The sequence below is a fragment of the Engystomops pustulosus genome, chromosome 4 (genome assembly GCF_040894005.1).
Source record: "Engystomops pustulosus chromosome 4, aEngPut4.maternal, whole genome shotgun sequence".
Lineage (NCBI taxonomy): Eukaryota > Metazoa > Chordata > Amphibia > Anura > Leptodactylidae > Engystomops > Engystomops pustulosus.
Window position 1 is genome coordinate 149,647,082 of NC_092414.1, and position 21,547 is coordinate 149,668,628.

A 21,547-nucleotide genomic window follows, 5' to 3' on the forward strand; every position below is an offset into this window, starting at 1 on the left:
TGTAATCGGATTTTGGCGCAGATACGCTGGCTTCCATGCGACAGAAATTTGGGGGCGTGCACTTACATGCACCAAGAAGAAGGTGAAGAAGAAGTAGGAACTGAGCAGGCAAGCGACACATTCAGGATATCGGGCGCACAATCTTAGTGAATCGCGGCAGAATGCATTCTCGTTGGACAATGCACTTTCGGGGACTTCGCTGGACGGATAAATAAATGTGCCCCATTGTCTTATTTTCAAGGAACGTGGTAGGAGAGAAGATTGTAAATTGTCTTTAATGTTTTCCACTGGTGAATAATCTTTCATATTGTTATATGTCTGTTTTTAAATTCTTTAGAAATGGTCTTTAAGTTCTTATAGCCTTTTTACATTCGTAAGAGGCCACAGTTGCTTCTCTAAGCTAATTGTTAATTTATTTTGGCAATATTTGTGTGTACAACCAGTTCTGTTTTTTCTTCACATTAAAAATACACAAAAGCATGTTAGAAGTGCTTATGGGTTTCAAGCATTGTCCAGCACTCCTGAATAAGCTTTAACTAAGGAAATGCTTGAAAAGTGGAAGTGTTTTCCACCTGTTAAAGTGTTTGTAATTTAAAGAAATAAAGAATTGTTTTATTGCTGAGAAAACTTATCTATTCTACTTCATGTGACCTCCCTGCAGTCTAAAAGGATTCTGGGCATTGTGTTCATACAGGAGTTTCCAATGGATGAACTGAATGATTAGCCTTTTTGTCATGTGGTGTTGCCCCAACGTCTGCTTTTATAAAGATGGTCACACTTGCTAATGATCAATTGATCAAAGATAATTCATTAGTAGGACCTGGTTCCTTCTAAACCACTACCTATTGAAGCAGCAAGGATATTCTAAATTCCCCATGCAATGTATCTGTATTTTGATATAAGATTTGTTATAGAGAATAAACTGACATACAGTAATATGATAACGTGTTGTTGTTTACTAAGGCTACATATACCTTATTTTTAGACCTTCTAAAAACAGTTTTTTGGACATCAATAACAAATGTATGTTGGAAATCAAGTGCATTTCTTCACAATAAGCTTCCAACAGATAATAATACTAGGGGAGGTGGTTTACTCCCTTTAAGGACCATACAGCCTCATAATTCTGGCAAACTCTTCTCCATTCAAAACTTTTATTCCCTCCAGAACAGATGGATCCAAGCTACATTTGATCCCACTTCTTTCCCCAGGGCAGTGGTGGCAAACCTATGGCACGGGTGCCAGAGGTGACACTCAGAGCCATTTCTGTGGGCACTCAGACCATCACCCCAGGACAGAGTTCACCAAATAGGACAAAATCCAATTGCTGTCCTGAGCATCTTATTGATGGCCTCAGGGAGCCGATACAATTGAAAGATGAGGAAGAACAGGTAGCAATAAGTTACTGCTAAAAATGCCATGTTGGCACTTCTCGGTAAATAAGAGGATTTTGGTTGTAGTTTGGGCATTCTGTTTCAAAAGGTTCGCTCATTGCTCCAGTGGGAGCTCTCTTCCCACACCTATAATCACACCTTTGATTCGTATATTTATTGGACAAGAAGAAAAAGGGTTAAAGGGGTTGTCCACTTTCAGTAAATAATTGTTATGGTTTGTGTAAGGAAAAGTTATACAATTTTTCAATATACTTTCTATATAGATCTCCACTTGCTGTCCTTCTATAGGAAGCTTTTATGTTTACTTCCAGTCAAAAGAAATCTGTCCATGGTCACACAGGTGCATGACTCGTTATATCACACAGCTGTGAATACTCACTGTAATACTAATGAGCCTTGCACCTGTGTGAACATGGACAGATTTCTATTCACTGGAAGTACACATAGAAGCTTTCTATAGCAGGAAAGCAATCAGAGATCTAGAAACCTGTGAGGAATTGATACAGAAAGTACAGACGGTCCCCTACTTAAGAACACCTGACTTAAATACGACCCCTAGTTACAAACGGACCTCTGGATTTTGGTAAATTACTGTACTTTAGTCCTAGGCTACAATAAACAGCTATAACAGTTATCAATGGTGCCTGTAATTAAGATTTATTGTTAATCCTGGTTCTTATGACAACCCAACATTTTTAAAATCCAATTGTCACAGAGACCAAAAAAATTTTGACTGGGGTTACAATAATAAAGTATACGGTTCCGACTTACATACAAACTCAACTTAAGAACAAACCTACAGAACCTATCTTGTATGTAACCCGGGGACTGCCTTTATATTGGAAAATTGTATAACTTATCCTTACACAAACCATATCAATTATTTGCTGAAAGTGGACAACACATCAAAGCATTGCTTCACACCCCTAACTATAGATAGAGCACAGTATCACTAAGTGTAAACAGATTTATTTGATATTGCTTAATGTTAAACAAAGCAAGGAGAGATGACTTTTATTCTGCAAATTAATGTTGTAATGAATGGCAAAACAATGACTTTCCCATAATAAGAGCTGTCAATGTGTATGAATACAAGCTTTATTATTTCAATGTTGACATAGATGAATCACATCACTGTGAAATATTGATAACACACATTAAATGCAGTATAGTACCACATCTCCAAATAGTAAATCATATTCATATAATCTACTAGAAGATAGCCTCTGCCAGGTTGGTGGCTGTAACAGAAAATATGTGAGCTTAAAGGACACCTGTCATCAGGTCTCTGCCACTAGTCCTGTCACCTCTACCTGTTGGAGCAGCTCACAAGGATCCCATCCCAGGCTTTATCTAGTTATTTCATACATTATTCATTGTAAAATCACATATTTTTTATCAAGTAAATGAGGCTGGTCACATGGTCAGAGGCAGTGATGTCACCCCTGTTACCCCTCCCCTCTCCTCCCTCTGTTTATGTCTGTGTGTCATGTATAGTAAAGCATTGGTGGTGCCTGTGCTGCATCCTCCTAATACACAGGTGAGGGACACAGACATCAGCTACACATGAATCTGACATGTTCTGCTGTAACATGGCTGCCTGGAGCTGCTGTATCTCTCCTAAACACACACACATGCACACACAGGCTGCAGGGGGCGTGGCCACCAGCACCAGGAAGCACATCATTATACAGCCTCACACCATTATACAGGCTGTCAGTCATGCACTGGGGGTGTGGCTGTGCCTCCCACTCATGAATAAAGTGGACAGCTTGAATATGCTAATGCTTCATTGGACATTTCACAGGTCATTTGCATACAGCTTTAGGACCTCATTGCTTAGGTTTACAGGCATGTAGAGGGACAATGAAGGGATAGAGGCAATGCTCTCTAATAGCAGTTTATGAAAATATATTTAGTTTAGGGGGTTATTTTGCATGACGGGTTCTCTTTAAGGCCTGAATTGTAGCTCAAGGACATTAAGGACATATGCATATTTTTTATCACTGACATAAAATCAGGATAAACCTTTCCTTGCTCACACCTGCCTTTTTTAACTTAACCAATTTTTTAATAGGATTCAGATCAGGGCTTTGTAATGGCCACCCCAAAACATTGACCTTGTTATCCTTAAGCCACTATGTCACCAGTTTGGCAGGTGTTTTGGGTCATTGTCCATTTGGAAGACCTATTTGCGCCCAAGCTTTAATTTCCTGTCTTATGTCTTGAGATATGGCTTTCCTCGTAATGCGATCTATTTTGTGCACCAGTCCCCTCCTACAGCAAAACAACCCCACAGCTTGATGCTGACATTTGGGGTGGACTTTTCTGGCTTGCAAGCTTCTCCCTTTTTCCTCCAAACTTAACAATGATCATTATGGCAAAAAAGTTACATTTTAGATTGGTCAGACCACAGTACATGTCTCCAAAAATTAAGGTCTTAGTTCCTGGTGCATTTGCAAACATTAATCTGACTTCTTTATGTTTTTTCTAATGTCTTCTGCCTGGCAGTGTGGCCTTTCAGCCCATGTCGATACAGTACTCATTTCACTGTGGTTACCAGCTTCAGCCAACATCTTTACAGGGTGCTTTTCTTTTGCAGTTGAGTTGATATACGTATTTCATACTAAAACACACTCATCTCTGGGACACAAAACCCATCTAATTTCTCTACGGTATGATGGCTGTGCATCCCCAACATGTTTGTATGTGTGTACTTGTTTGAACAAATGAATGAAATTGCACCCAAGGATGAACCAGTCTTGTGCAAGTCCACAATTCTCTTTCTGATATCTTGGCTGATTTCTTTAGACTTTTCCAAGATATGTTACACAAAGAAGCAGTGTGTCTCTAATTAACTCAGGTTCTAAAGACATGACTTCATCATATGGACTGTCCCAGATTGTTTAAAGGTATTTAACTTTAGTTTATGTAAACTTTTGACTTTGCAGAAAGTAATAAAAATGCCTTAAAATTCTTTCTTTCTGTCATTATTCTGGCATTTGGCAAATATAAATATTATTAGTAATGCTAATTGACCCAAAATGTGAAAGGTTTATTCTGATTTCATGTCAAATAGTGAGAAAAACATACATATGCATCTTTTTATATAGTGTAAGTAAACATCTGGTTTCAACTGTATATCACGACTGCTGGAAACCTTTGGAGCTGTTTTGGGGAGAATGATGTCAAGTAATTTTATACTGTTATATAGTGAGTGAAAGAACATAAACAGAAGTAACAAGGATGAGATTAGAAGAAATACATAAAACCCTGTAGTATTCATTACCACGATGAGCCACTTTATTAGATAGATAAATGTGATCCTGTAATTCTAACTGGTTTGAATACATTTTTTCTAATTTATCTCTGTGATACTTAATGTTTTTATTTCCACTTGCATCTAGTTCCAAATTTTTAACTGCAATCAGCTACTTTGAAATTATTTTTTAAACTATTATGAGTTATTTTAGTGAATATAAAATATAAAGATATGAATTGAACCACTGCCAAAAGAAAGTTTTAAAGATATAAAATAAATGTGTGCAATCCACCAATTAAAATAAAATAGGGAGCATTGGCCAAACTAGGTAATGAGTCTGCTGCTCTGTGTAACAAACATTGACTCTCCTACTGCAAGAGGGCTGCAGGACATCTACACTTTCACACCTGAATCCTGAAGATGACCACACAGTTAACTAGTCATTTTTAACCCCTTAAGGACGCAGGGTTTTTCGGCTGATTTCTCGCTCTCCAACTTCAAAAATCCATAACTTTTTCATTTTTACGTGTACAGACCTGTGTGAGGGCTTATTTTGTGCGTAACAAATTTTACTTTCCCATGATGTTATTTATTTTAACATGTCGTGTACTGCGAAGCTGAAAAAAAATTCCAAATGTGGAAAAATTGAAAAAAAAAACGCACGTGCGTCACGCTCTTGTGGGCTCAGTTTTTACGACTTTCACTCTTCGCTCCAAATAACACGCCTACTTTATTCTCTTCGGTGCGATCGGGGTGATACCAAATTTATATAGGTTTTATTGTGTTTTAATACATTTTCAAAAATTAAACGAATGTGTACAAAAATGAAAAAAAAATTTTTGCCATCTTCTGACGCTAATAACTTTTTCATACCTTGGCGCACGGAGATGTGTGAGGGGTCATTTTTTGCAAAATGAGGCGACGTTTTCATTGCTACCATTTTGAGGACTGTGCGAAATTTTGATCATTTTTTATTTCATTTTTTATGTTATGTAAAAAGGTGTAAAAGTCGCATTTCGGACATTTGGGCGCCATTTCCCGCCACGGAGGTCACCGCCGGCCATAACCGTTTTTATATTTTGATAGATCGGGCATTTTGGGAGGCGGCGATACCTAATATGTCTGTGATTTTTACTGTTTGTTATGTTTTATATCCGTTCTAGGGAAAGGGGGGTGATTTGAACTTTTAATATTTTATTAATTTTTTTTATTTTTTAAACTTTTTGTTTTCTTTTTTTTTCACTATTTTTTAGACCATCTAGGGTACATTAACCCTAGATGGTCAGATCGCTCCTACCATATACTGCAATACTACAGTATTGCAATATATGGCATTTTTGCAGATCATACATTACAATGAGCCACTGGCTCATTGTAACGAACCTGCATAAACCATGTAGCCTCGTGTCAAAAGAAGACCCGAGGCTACCATGGTAACCGATCGCCGCCCCCCGATGACGTTCGGGGGCGTGGCGATCGAAAAAAAGATGGCGGCGCCCGCGCGCCGCCGTCTTTTAAATGCCGCCGGCGACTTTGCCGGCGGCGTTTAGAGGGTTAATAGCCGCGATCGGTGCAAGCACCGACCGCGGTTATTAGCGGTGGGGGTTTTGTGCAAAATGCAAAAACCCCCACCTCTGTATGAAGAGGACTCAGCCCGTGAGCCCTCTTCATACATCCCTTATACCTCTGCGCCGTAGAGCTACGGCGCAGAGCGTTAAGGGGTTAAGCAGTATATGTTTATTGCACTAACTAAAACAGTAAAAAGTCACCCTAAACTGACAGCATAATAAAATAAATGTGAGCCTGTCGGCTGTGGAAGAGTGGAAGGAGAGTAATAGAAGACAACTCATTAGCAGGACACAGCACCATTCACACCATGAATTACCCTTCCATTCAATTTCAACAGATGTGACTAGAAGTTAGGGTTTCCCATGTGTTCTCCCTGTTATAAAGGTACAGAGAGATTGAGTAGTGTGAGCCATAGGAACACAACATTCCTTAGTAGAGACCTTAGTAGACCAGATACATGATACAAGAAAAAGCTAAAAAAAAATATTGCTGAACACTTGGGCATAAATCAATACACTGTTAGAGATGGTTTTGCCATCCGTATAGCAAACATTTCTGAGAACTAAAGTTTTTCTGCTATTTAGGTGTATAATTGTTAAAGGAAACCTAATGTTTGTAAGGAAAGCCCCTTTTAGAGCTATTCCTTTATTCCACTGTATCTTTTATACTCTTTAATAGTTGGCTACTCCATGCCCCAGTAGCCTATTTGATCCCCCTACCCAGATATCTTCAGCTATGAGGAGCTACGCGCACTTGCCCACGAAGCAGCAGGCAAAAAGCAGGCCGGCAGCTGTGCAATCTCGGCTCCGAAACTGGAGCTACTGCGCATGCGCAGGATTCTGGCTTCACAGACGAGTGCGCACAGCTCCTCGTAGCTGCATGCTGAAGATATCTGGGTAGGAGGATCAAAGAGGCTACTGGGGTGTGGAGTAGCTGCGCCATGTAGCCTAAACTTCGGCTGCTCTGCTCCCCAGTAGCATCTTTAGAAAATTTGCATATTACGACTATTGAAGATTATAAAAGAGCAGCAAGCTCTCTATATACTGGAGAGGCAGCAGCAAGCTGTGTATATACTGGTGGGCAGGAGGCTGGCTATATATTGGCAGGATGAAGGCTATATACTGGGGCAGGAAGCATGCTATATACTGGGGAGCTGGAGGCAGGTTATATAATGTGGGCTATCTGTCTACTGGGGCAGGGGTCTGGCAGCTATATAATGGGGGGCAGGGGGCTGGCTGGCTTTATTTTGGGGGACAAGGGGCTGGCGAGCTATATAATGAATGGAGGTTGTAACAAATGCTTTTCCCACCATAGGCTTATACTCGAGTTAATAGGTTTTCTCATTTTTTTGTGTTAAAATTAGGTACCTTGTACATATAAATAGTTGGTAGAGGAGCAAGTTAAAAAAAAGTGTATAGGTGGATATTTTTAAATCTGCTACAGCTAACACAAATTACACAATATTCAAAAAAAAGGTCTAGAGAAGGTTTTTTATTACATTTGAGCAAATCAGTGAGGAGTTTGTCTTAGGAATTGGAAGCTGGTGATGGACACAGAATCAATATTACACTGGCCTCGCTCAGTCTAAAAAAAGGACATTGTGCAGAAAAAATAGAGTTCAATATACATTGCTTCTCAAGAGCCTGTATATTTATATCTGCGACCTGTCAAACGTTAATTACGTTAGTTTGATAGAAGCAGACTGTAAGGAGAACAGGTTACTTTTTCCTGGGATATTATGTTCTGTAACTAGAACTGTGCTGTCAGCCATTCACAAGAAGTAGAAACAAGAGAAACAAGCTGATATAGCAAGCGGCATACCTAGGGACTTATTCAAATATTTCTGTCCAGCACAGGGAGGTGGCTTCAATAATACCATTCATACAATGCCAGAAAACACAATCTACTGTACCTACTGTACCTTATGCTACAAAAGGAAAGCCACTATATATAAGTTATATGGGGTTTTATGGGAAAATTGTATGTGTGGAGCTGTGGTTGGATCCTCAATGACCATACACTGATGATTGGCCATCGTATATGTACTTTGTTATATTCTAATAAGTTAGGCTAAAGAAAAGAGTATAGGATACAGAGAAGGGTGGAGAGAAACGATGGGAAAGAGTCTAAGCAAGGGCTGTGCTTCAGTTAACTTGAGACTTGGCAAATTACAAGTATACAGGATCTTAATATGTACTATTGGGTATAATCTAATGACCAAACATGTAGCGGCTACAAAATTTTAAATAAAACATTCCCTTCAGTAGATCCACTATGCGTCGCCACAGGAAATTCAGTGGCAGGACTTAGATTGCCAGCAGATCTGCACAAGGTTTAGCCCCACAGAAAATCAATGGTGCTAATCTGGGTCTTTTTTACAGCAAATGTGTGGCAATACATTTTTTGGATTAAGATTTAGAATTTTCATAAAAATGTAAAGTTTTTGATTTTGCCTCAATGTATAGAGGAGTCTCCCATTACTCTTAATCCAAGCAGTAGCAGGTGATAGAAAGGGGGAAAGGATTCATAAGGCATGGCGTCCTAAGGGAAATGGTAATAAATTAAATAGAGGAAAAAATAATAAATGCCCCACATTGTATCCTATGCAGGCAGTCTCTGGGTTACGTACAAGATAGGTTCTTTAGGTTTGTTCTTAAATTGAATTTGTATGTAAGTCAGAACTGGTATATTTTATAATTGCAGCAAAATGTTTTTTTATGTCCATGTAACAATTGGATTTTCAACATTTTTTGCTGTCATGGGAACAAGGATTATCAATAAAATGTCATTACAGACACATTACAGCTGATTATTGCAGCCTGGGACTAAAGTAAAGCATTCAGGAAGCAGCCCCAGAGGTCAAAGTGGGCAGAAAGGTCCGTCTGTAACTAGGGGTCGTCTGTAAGTCAAGTGTTCCTAGATCGGGGACCGCCTATACTAGACCCTCTTGGTTATGATTACTTAATGAAGCGTCTGTACACTTGAAGTTTGTTGTAAATATATTTGACTTTTATTACTAAACTTGTGGAATCTTTACCAAATCCTGAATGTGGAAAGTTGATTTCGTGAGGGCCAGGACTGGCATGATTCCAGGTGCATATGGATCCACTGAATTTAATAATTCAATAACATGGAACTTGTGTGATATGTATTGGATCAGTGGAGTGTAACAGAAACAGAATGTTTTTGTCTCGATGTTTAGAACAATCTAAACAGTTTGTGGACTTCAGACTTCTTAGGATTTTCTAGTTATAGAACTAGAGCTTAATAATTGCATAATAAAAAGTTATGAAACTTACTGATACATTTCACTGGCAGCTGATTTGTTGGCACAAGTAATCTTAATGAGGTTTACCGACATACAAGGGCTCCCTACCAAGCATATCCTGTCTACGCAAGAAACAATTCCAATAGCCAAAAAACGACAGCATTCACCCTAATTCACACCTATGTGGTGTCAGTGATCTGTGCATGCAGTATTTTCTCATGTATCAGACCTGATTAATTCATTGCACTGGAGTAGAACCATATAATAAAAATGAATCCCACATCTCAGCTGTGAGAAACATGTGTGTGAAGGACATCTGTGTGAGTATGTCATTGAGGTGGGGACAATTGGGGTGAGATTACAGTGGTAATTGTCAGTGATCAACCAGCTGTGATTTACAGTTACAGTAAAGTAGATGGGAATAAGTCCCAACCAAGTAAGTCCGGTTGCTGATTTTCAGCACAGACTTCAACTTTCATAATGCAAAGGTTGAAATCCTTGTGGAGATTGTAGATGTTTTCTGCCTCAAAAAATCAGCCCATGTCACCAGTATAATGATCAAGCCTGGTGGCAGCTGTGATATACAGGCACCTCCATGATGCACCCATGTAAGGAGGTTGGCAACGGCATTGGCAAGGAGGTAGGCTGCCATTATTTATACGCCATTACTGGTAATTTGTGAGAAACCCACTTAACATGATGTAAAATTATGCTCTGTTGATAGGGCAGAAAATATGGACTATCGGATTTCTTAAAAACAAAAAACAAGTTGCCACAGCCTCCAGTCCACCATGAAGCCATGGAGGAATAGATCATGCCTAACATTCCCATTAACTTGCCCAAACACACATCCTCCATATTGTGCTAAAACACCACCCACCCCCCTCTCATATCCCCTGTGAAATCTGCAAAGCAAATATAAAGGACAGCAGAAAACATGTCCTCCTTGAGTCAGACAGCCTCAATCACACAAGATCCAAGAGTTTCTCCCTCCCTTTGAGGTCCTCCTTGATCATTCCCCTCTTCTTGGTGACTGCTACACTCCATTAGCTCCTTCTTTCTCCTTTCTATTATGGGACCTCAGTGTTTGATGTTCCTAAAACTACCCTGTGAGGCACAAGTATCATTTGTTTTTTTTGTGACTTTTTAAGGTTGGCTGAAGTTGGGTTACTTTAGCTGTCATAGTCACAAATATGCACCCAAAAAGTCAAATAAAGATAAATGTCCGCCTATGACTCACAAAATAATATACAGTTTATTTAGAATATATTAAAATAACAAAAATATAATTATCAATACACTGTTAAACAAATGTGGGGTATACCAAAGAGAACAAAGCTAATAGTATAATACCCTAACCTCACATTGAAGAATATATCCAAAAAAAAACCACATATAAACCGAATAAACATGTATATCATCAGTAATAATGGTACAAACCCATAAGTCCTAATGGTAGGTAATATATATATATATATATATATATATATATATATATCGCTAGACCACTAAAATCCAGGGGTATCTCCTGAGTGCTTCTCACATCACCATAACAAGCATTTAGGACTAAGGTAAGGAGCCACAGAAAACTACACAATGCTGCCTTTTCATGTTTTTTTTTATCTAAATACTCATTATTCATTTATTCATTTAACAATGTGTTGATTATTATATTTTTGTAATCTTAATAGATTCTAAATAAAATTGATATGATTTTATGAGTTTGGTGGGACAGCCTACCCTGCTTAAAGGGGTTGTTAGATTCTTATCCCCTTTCTTCCAGATAGATAGCAATCAGATTGTTGAGACTGTTCGGACCCGCATGATTACAAGAATGGACCAAGTGCATGAAAATGGGGGATTCGGTTCTCACTAGTTGAATGAAGCGGGGGGGTTGAGCAGAGCGCTCAGCTATCTCAGGCACTCCACGCCCCTGTTTATGAGAGGGGATAACAATGAAGCTAAGCGTAATAACATGGCACACTTTCTGCTTATGTTATACATAATGCAATTTAGTATCAAAACACTGGGGTAGATTCAATATGTGGATGCATCTTCTCCTCCCTGCAATTTTCCTGGCTTCTCTGTCACAAACGCACTTTGGGTGTGAAAGGGAGCGAGCAGATCAGCGGGCTGGGGCGTAAACGCCTGGCCTGCCAGATTTACTATAGTCTCCACTGGAAAATAGGCAGAGACTATAACAGAAAACTCCACCGGACAGATCCACTAAGAGCACAGAACCTCTAAGTAGATTGTAGTGAGAGCCAGCAGGTGGATCAAAATCAAACATGATAAACCCGGTTCACACTCATAGATTCAGGTACATTGACTGTGGTAATCTTCTTATATGTTGTCTATAGCCTCATTCCTTCTAAAATCAACTTTTAAAATTATGCTAATGAGTCCGAAGGGCTACTCAGGCCATTCCCAAAGCCCTTCAATGCTGTAACTTGATAGGCTGTTACACTGCCTTAACCTCCTAATTCGCCCCAGCAACCTGGGATCTATACTGTGATGTTAGATTGTGGTGCAAGGGGTTAATGGATTGTTGCACGACCGAAAAGGTTTAGAAATGACGGTGAAATAAAACTCCTTAGATCAGCTATTTCCAGCTCAAAGTGTGCACCAAAAATTGCACAGAAAAGGACAAATATTGTGGCGCCAAAACCTCATAAGTAAGGCACAACAGGGGCAGCAAGACAAATTTTAAAAAATGGCAATTTTCTGTCGGAAAGTTAAATGCCCACCCCCCAAGGTGTATAAAATATGTTTTATGCAGCAAAAGGGTTAATACATGTGTCTGTAAGTGTCTATACCTGACTGAGTAAATTATTAGTGGCTGTTTCATATTACGGACGTGCACTGATGCTCATGGAGTGAGATATGTTTCTCCTCTCCCTTGTGACACAGACTTGCTACATTCCCTACAATGGCTACAATGAAGCAGATATCTGTGCAGGGTCCTATCCATCACAACTGGATACAAACATCTTCATTGTTAATATATGTACAAGGACTCCTAGAAGGGGTATATACAATAAAGGTAGAGTATTCTTTCTCTATAATCTGCTATGTATACAGCAAGCCTTCGTAGGTTTTCTCTGCATTGCAGACACAACAATCAGCAATAGGCCGCTGCATGCACTGAACTAGGGGAATTCACCCTTGCCCTGCGTCAGGCATGTTTCATCCCAGCACACAATCCCTGAGCTATTCCCTACATGGCTCATCAATTACCAAAGCTTATGCTCTGTCTATAGGAAAGTAAAAGCCATAATTGGCTAAAGGCCACAGATTAGCATCATAGGCTTATCTGACAGTTCTTTCCATTGCTACTCTACACAGGCTTTAGGATAGAGAAGGCCCTTGGTGACCGAGCCTATTGTGCAGCACTAAACTAACACAGGGAAACGTCTTGGGGCAGTGGTCTCAATTACTATGTACAGGATTTATTAGTCTGTATTATCTATCTATCTATCCATCTATCTATCTATCCTCAGTGCAGATTATATTATAGTACAAGCAAGGCACAACATGAACAAGTCTAAGGTGTATCCCCCTGACTAGCTATATCCATACATGTGTAATGGCATCCACATGTATTATGCATCATGTTCTGTGATAATACAGATATATATACATGTTCATACTTAGATAGGATGTATGTGTAGGTGAGGATATGGAGCTCACACCCAGACCCAAAAGCCTTAGGGGGCCCATAAGGGGTTTCTCCCTAATATGAAGGGTCCAGTATTTTGAATAATACTTTATAATTGGCATCTGATACAGATTTGATTGCTGCTATATTCTTAGTGCACATTATTCCACAGCATAGTATGCATGATGCCCGTGTACTACTTCAGTATGCACAACATAATTTTATGCTAATACAATAGCGCAACCATGACACTAGTAAACAGGATGCTGAACTTGGGTAGGCTTTGTAGTTGAAAAAAGGTTTTATTGTTGCATAATAATAATAATAATAATTCCTTTATTTATATACCGCACACAGATTACTCAGCGCTGCACAGAACTTGCCAAATCGGTCCCTGTCCCCAATGGGGCTCACAATCTAATCAACCTACCAGTATGTTTTGGAGTGTGGGAGGAAACCAGAGGAAACCCACACAAACATGGAGAGAACATACAAACTCTTTGTAGATGTTGCATAATATATGTTGTGTTTATTGTATACTAGCTGTAGCTCCCGCCATTTCCCGGGTTAGTAAATAATGCTCTTAGCTATAATTAAATAGAATGGGTTAACAAACCTTTTTCAATGTGTACCTATCTCTCTCTATCTCTGACTGTCTCTGTCTGCGTCTATCTGACTGTCTGCCTCCAACTGTCTCTTGATGTCTCTGTTCACCACTGTCTCTATCTCTGACTGTTTCTGTCCATCTCTGTCTCTGACCGTTTCTGTCTCTGGGTCTCTAACTGCCCCTGTCTGTCTGTCTCCAACTGTCTCTGACTCCGGTTTTATCTGACTTTCTATGCCTCTGATTCCGACGGTCTCTGACCATTTCTGTCTTTGAGTGTCTCTTTCTGTCTCTGACTCCAACTGTCTCCGACTGCCTCTGTATGTCTCTGACTATCTCTGTCTGTCTCTGACTCCTAGGCTTGTTGAGTGGTGCAATAATCTGGCTATTATTGCACCACTCCAGCACAAGAAGCCTAGACCTGAGGAAGCACTCGTTGTAGTGCGAAATGCGTTGACCAAAATATCTCTGAATAAAAGAAAACCTTTTACCCCTGAGGACCAGCGCCTTTCTGACATCCCATTTTTACACATAGGGTGGTACAACCAGTGACCTACCCTCCAGCCCATTTGCTATACGCCCTTGTTACCCAACCTTGGGGCGAGGGTGGGGACGCGGCAGCGGTTACTCATCACATATGCCGGACCCAGCGTTGTGCCTGTCTCTAGCACAACCAGCAAAGGTGAGTACCCAATCTCACCCAAGAGCACCTCTTACTCAAGAGCACCCCGGAACTAACCAAGGATAATCTCGCACTAGGAAGCGCTGTTTCTCTCTGTCCCCTCCCTTTTTCTCACGTCTCAGCTTCCACAGCAGCAGCGGCAGACAATGGCTCCTGTATATGGTGGTAATAAGTGGATTTTAGAAAGTGCGAGATGAAAGTTTTGTCTCAAAACCGAGTCTATGACATTCCCTGGGGCACGTGAAGGCGAAGGTGCAGATTCCTTTAGTGGACAGGCGTACATACACTCACACATACACTCAGCTTTACATATTAGATAATAGTTATTGGTAAGTTATGGGGGATGTAGCTGTGAGGAGCCCTGTGGAGAAAAGTGGGATAAGAATAGGGGTTGATGGGATAATTAATTATATATTGGTTGATGGTCCAGAGTTTAGTATTCCTGCATTTACTATGTGTTGAGATGTGTGATGAGTTGGTGTATTATTGTATCATTACAATACACTGCCACAAAGCCAACATGACAACTCAGACAACACAGGATACTGTACAAAATGATATTGTGCTACAGCACAGCATATATAATATAGTGAAATGTGCATTTGACCTAACATGCATGATACATACATACAATACAAGATGCCAACACCATGTATGATACATATATACATTACAAGAGGCCAACACAATGCATAAAAGATGCCATAGTCCATGTACCAGTAAGGCCATTGAGGCATAGATTGAAGACTGGTTCATCACACACAGATACAGTATTACTACAATATATTCTTCCAAATATACATCACCACAGCATACAGCCACACACAGCACCACGGCTTACATTACACATAATATACACCACTACACTGTACCATACACACAATCTTCCTCTAGCTCCTCGCCACAGCATTTCTAAAGCTGACAGCCACATTATTATCTATAGTAACGTAGCCACAAAGACCCAGCATTACTACTCATTGCTACCATACAACACACAAGACTGCTGTGTACCACAACACATAGCAGACAAAGCTTCATACACAGCATTACAACAACAGTGTAATATCACACAACATGAAATAACAATTATTTACATACTAGCATACATGACCACACATTATACATTACATTCAGGTTGCTATAATATAGAATACATTACTATAGTATATTGGAAACATATAGTAATAATATGGGGGGAGGTATTGATGCCTAAGTTTGCATCCCCAGACAGTACATAGTTGTGGGTATTAGCAGGAGGAACAGGTTCTCCACAACCCAAAACCATTTTAGCTGCAGAGATGTGATTGTTCCAGCAAGGTTTACACTAAAACCTGCATATGGAACCACTATATCACCATACATTATATATATATATTATAATTCATTACTAAAGTAGACCACACAACTCCAAAGATTACTGCAGCATGTCACACTTCATGCATTACTACAATGTACCTGCACACATTATACAACTTACTATAACTTACCACTACACAAAGCCCAAACACTTACTACTATACTAGATTATACCACTACACTAGATTATACCACTACACAGCATACTATACTACACTAGATTATACCAACACACAGCATACTATACTAGATTATACCAACCCACAGCATACTATACTAGATTATACCAACACACAGCATACTATACTAGATTATACCACCACACAGCATACTACACTAGATTATACCACCACACAGCATACTACACTAGTTTATACCAACACACAGCATACTATACCAAATTATACCAACACACAGCATACTACACTAGTTTATACCAACACACAGCATACTACACTAGATTATACCAACACACAGCATACTACACTAGTTTATACCAACACACAGCATACTATACCAAATTATACCAACACACAGCATACTACACTAGTTTATACCAACACACAGCATACTACACTAGATTATACCAACACACACCATACTACACTAGATTATACCACCACACAGCATACTACACTAGTTTATACCAACACACAGCATACTATACCAAATTATACCAACACACAGCATACTACACTAGATTATACCAACACACAGCATACTACACTAGTTTATACCAACACACAGCATACTATACTAGATTATACCAACACACACCATACTATACTAGATTATACCAACACACAGCATACTACACTAGATTATACCACCACACAGCACACTACACTAGATTATACCACCACACAGCATACTACACTAGATTATACCAACACACAGCATACTATACTACACTACACTAGATTATACCACCACACAGCACACTACACTAGATTATACCACCACACAGCATACTACACTAGATTATACCACCACACAGCATACTACACTAGATTATACCAACACACAGCATACTACACAAGACTATACCAACACACACCATACTATACTAGATTATACCACCACACAGCATACTACACTAGATTATACCACCACACAGCATACTACACTAGATTATACCACCACACAGCATACTACACTAGATTATACCACCACACAGCATACTACACTAGATTATACCAACACACAGCACACTACACTAGATTATACCACCACACAGCATACTACACTAGATTATACCACCACACAGCATACTACACTAGATTATACCACCACACAGCATACTACACTAGATTATACCAACACACAGCATACTACACAAGACTATACCAACACACACCATACTATACTAGATTATACCACCACACAGCACACTATTCTAGATTATACCACAACACAGCATACTATACTAGATTATACCAACACACAGCACACTATACTAGATTATACCACAACACAGCATACTATACTAGATTATACCAACACACAGCATACTACACTAGATTATACCAACACACAGCATACTACACTAGATTATACCACCACAGCATACTACACTAGATTATACCAACACACAGCATACTACACTAGATTATACCACCACACAGCATACTACACTAGATTATACCAACACACAGCATACTACACTAGATTATACCACCACACAGCATACTACACTAGATTATACCACCACACAGCATACTACACTAGATTATACCAACACACAGCACACTATACTAGATTATACCAACACATAGCATACTACACTAGATTATACCACCACACAGCATACTACACTAGATTATACCACCACACAGCATACTACACTAGATTATACCAACACATAGCATACTACACCAGATTATACCACCACACAGCATACTACACTAGATTATACCACCACACAGCATACTACACTAGATTATACCACCACACAGCATACTACACTAGATTATACCAACACACAGCATACTACACTAGATTATACCACCACACAGCATACTACACTAGATTATACCACCACACAGCATACTACACTAGATTATACCAACACACAGCATACTACACAAGACTATACCACAACACAGCATACTATACTAGATTATACCAACACACAGCACACTATACTAGATTATACCACCACATAGCATAGTATACTAGATTATACCACCACATTAGACTATACCGCTGTGCATTGCTATGATATACACCATACATCACTACAGTATACCACCACACAGCTGACATTACTACACTATATCTCTATACATTAATATGGTATACCACCAAATATCATGCATTTCTACAGTATACCACCACACAGAAGACATTACTACATTATACCTTACACAATACTGCAGTATAACATGATACCTTACTGCAGTATACCTCCACACAGCAGACATAACTAGAGTATATCAACACACAGCACATGTTACTGCAGTATACCTCCACACAGCAGACATTACTAGAGTATATCACCACACAGCACACGTTACTGCAGTATACCTTCCCACAGCAGACATTACTGGAGTATATCACCACACACCAAAGGTAACTGCAGTATACCACCACGCAGCAGACAATATTGGAGTATATAACCAAACAGCAGACATTACTGGAGTATATCACCACACACCATAGGTTACTGCAGTATACCACCACACAGCAGACATTATTAGAGTATACACCACACAGCAGACATTACTAGAGTATATCACCACACAGCAGACATTACTGGAGTATATCACCACACACCATAGGTTACTGCAGTATACCACCACACAGCAGACATTACTAGAGTATACACCACACAGCATAGGTTACTACAGTATACCACCACACAGCACACGTTACTGCAGTATATCTCCACACAGCAGACATTACATGTATCTGCAGCACGAGTATAGCAGAGCACACAGCTTGGTCACATCTGCCGCTGTCCCTGAGCCTCCGCATCTCCTCTCCATGCTGTAGACAATGCACCTTCCCTGCAGACAGAGCAGCCATGGGCTCCTCACTATCCTCCTCCAATGCAGCCGGCCGACTACACATGCAGCATGCAGAGCCATACGGAGGATCCGTACTCACCACAGCCTCCTCTTAATAGGTAAGATGTTGCCCCTGTTGGATGGAGTCACTCCAATCGCCATCTGCAGCACAGTCAGGTATTTCTGGTATTTCATTTTGCCTTCCCCCTTGTATCTCCCCTCCGATGCCCCCCCTCACACCTCTGCATGCGATCATGAAATTGGGATTCCCAGGCATCTGCCGTCCTGCCCTGTGACCCCGGTGTCCTGTGTGGCTGTGCTCTCCCCTCTGCGTGTCTTGTCAGCAGAGCACCATTTGTGAGCGGCAGATAGAGATAACATTGACAGCTAGAGGTGGCAGCGCCATCCTTCTTCCCTCTCCTCACTCAGCCTCCCCTCCCTCCTTCCCTCTGTCACTGAAGCCCAACAATCCTATTAGCACCTAGAATAGCGTCCCATTAATCCCCTCTCTGTTGGTTTACGTCTAATCAGGTTGTGGCTCCAAACACCTAGCAGTGATCACATCCAAATTAGCAGAGCATCCAGGTTTCCTCTTCCTGGCATTGCTGCAAAGGGCAATGGAGGGGGCAGGGCTGGCTATGGGCAATAAGCATATTAAGTAATTATTTGATACCACCCAAAGAATCCGGCAGAGAGGATGACAGGGCACCACGTGACCCCAGCCTCCCAGACCTGGAACTACTGGCGCAGAGGAGACATCAGCTGGGAGCAGGAGGAGGGGGAGGAGAGAGAGGACCTGCTGAGGTGTGCACCAGGAACACTATGCTGGACATTAGCAACACAAGCTGGAGGAAAAGTATGCTAGAGAGGAGGGAGGGGGCTATGCTGGAGAGGGGGAAGGCTATGCTGGACAGGAGCAAGACTATGCTGGACAGGAGCAAGACTATACTGGACACTGGAGGAAAAGTATGCTAGAGAGGAGGGAGGGGGCTATGCTGGAGAGGGGGAAGGTTATGCTGGACAGGAGCAAGACTATACTGGACACTGGAGGAAAAGTATGCTAGAGAGGAGGGAGGGGGCTATGCTGGAGAGGGGGAAGGTTATGCTGGACAGGAGCAAGACTATACTGGACACTGGAGGAAAAGTATGCTAGAGAGGAGGGAGGGGGCTATGCTGGAGAGGGGGAAGGTTATGCTGGACAGGAGCAAGACTATACTGGACACTGGGGGAAAAGTATGCTGGAGAGGAGGAAGGCTATGCTGGACATTGGGAAGACTATACTGGAGAGGGGGAAGACTATGCTGGAGGAAAAGTATGATGGAGAGGAGAAAGGCTATGCTGGAAACTGGAGGAAAAAGTATGCTGGAGAGGGGGAAGGATATGCTGGAGAGGGGGAAGACTATGCTGGAGAGGGGGAAGGCTATGCTGGAGAGGGGGAAGGCTATGCTGGAGAGGGGGAAGGCTATGCTGGAGAGGGGGAAGGCTATGCTGGAGAGGGGGAAGGCTATGCTGGAGAGGGGGAAGGCAATGCTGGACACTGGAGGAAAAGTATGCTAGACACTGGAGGAAAAGTATGCTGGAGAGGAGGAACGCTATGCTGGAGAAAAAGTATGATGGAGAGAAGGAAGGCTATTCTGGAGAGGGGGAAGGCTATGCTGGACAGGAGCAAGACTATGCTGGACACTGGAGAAAAAGTATGATGGAGAGGAGGAAGGCTATGCTGGACAGGAGCAAGACTATGCTGGGCCCTGGAGGAAAAGTATACTGGAGAGGAGGAAGGCTATGCTGGACACTGGAGGAAAAGTTTGCTGGAGAAGAGGAAAGCTATGCTGGAGGAAAAGCATGATGGAGAGGAGGAAGGCTATGCTGGAGGAAAAGTATGATGGAGAGTTGGAAGACTATGCTGGAGAGGGAGAAGGCTATACTGGACAGTAGAGGAAACGTATGCTGGTGAGGGGGATGCCTATGCTGGACACTGGAGGAAAAGTATGCTGGAAAGGGGGAAGACTATGCTGGACAGGATGAAGGCTATGCTGGAGGAAAAGTATGATGGAGAGGAGGAAGGCTATGCTGGAGGAAAAGAATGATGGAGAGGAGGAAGGCTATGCTGGAGGAAAAGAATGATGGAGGGGAGGAAGGCTATGCTGGAGGAAAAGAATGATGGAGGGGAGGAAGGCTATGCTGGAGGAAAAGTATGATGGAGAGGAGGAAGGCTATGCTGGAGGAAAAGAATGATGGAGGGGAGGAAGGCTATGCTGGAGGAAAAGAATGATGGAGGGGAGGAAGGCTATGCTGGAGGAAAAGAATGATGGAGGGGAGGAAGGCTATGCTGGAGGAAAAGTATGATGGAGAGGAGGAAGGCTATGCTGGAGGAAAAGTATGATGGAGAGGAGGAAGGCTATGCTGGAGGAAAAGTATGATGGAGAGGAGGAAGGCTATGCTGGACAGGAGCAAGACTATGCTGGGCCCTGGAGGAAAAGTATACTGGAGAGGAGGAAGGCTATGCTGGACACTGGAGGAAAAGTTTGCTGGAGAAGAGGAAAGCTATGCTGGAGGAAAAGCATGATGGAGAGGAGGAAGGCTATGCTGGAGGAAAAGTATGATGGAGAGTTGGAAGACTATGCTGGAGAGGGAGAAGGCTATACTGGACAGTAGAGGAAACGTATGCTGGTGAGGGGGATGCCTATGCTGGACACTGGAGGAAAAGTATGCTGGAAAGGGGGAAGACTATGCTGGACAGGATGAA

The 21,547-nt window shown here is 41.2% G+C and overlaps 2 protein-coding genes across 16 annotated transcripts in view; one reads left to right on the plus strand and one right to left on the minus strand.

Annotated features, from left to right (window-relative positions):
• The window catches only part of TJP1 (tight junction protein 1), a 349,705-nt gene that overhangs the window by 226,618 nt on the left and 101,540 nt on the right, over window positions 1–21,547 (minus strand). For 2 of the 14 annotated variants that reach the window (XM_072148053.1, XM_072148051.1), the window contains exon 1: window positions 18,902–19,482. The exons of 10 other annotated variants lie outside the window; for them this stretch is intronic. In XM_072148053.1, coding sequence (XP_072004154.1) covers window positions 18,902–18,996 — 95 coding nt within the window. In that variant the 5' untranslated portion in view covers window positions 18,997–19,482. Of the gene's footprint in view, window positions 1–18,901; window positions 19,483–21,547 lie in introns of those variants that run through there. 2 more of the 14 variants (XM_072148060.1, XM_072148054.1) reach the window with 2 other exon arrangements.
• The window catches only part of LOC140127403 (threonine--tRNA ligase 2, cytoplasmic-like), a 140,674-nt gene continuing 137,902 nt past the window's right edge, over window positions 18,776–21,547 (plus strand). For both annotated transcript variants that reach the window (XM_072148062.1, XM_072148067.1), the window contains exon 1: window positions 18,776–18,920. In XM_072148062.1, coding sequence (XP_072004163.1) covers window positions 18,791–18,920 — 130 coding nt within the window. In that variant the 5' untranslated portion in view covers window positions 18,776–18,790. The remainder of the gene's footprint in view (window positions 18,921–21,547) is intronic.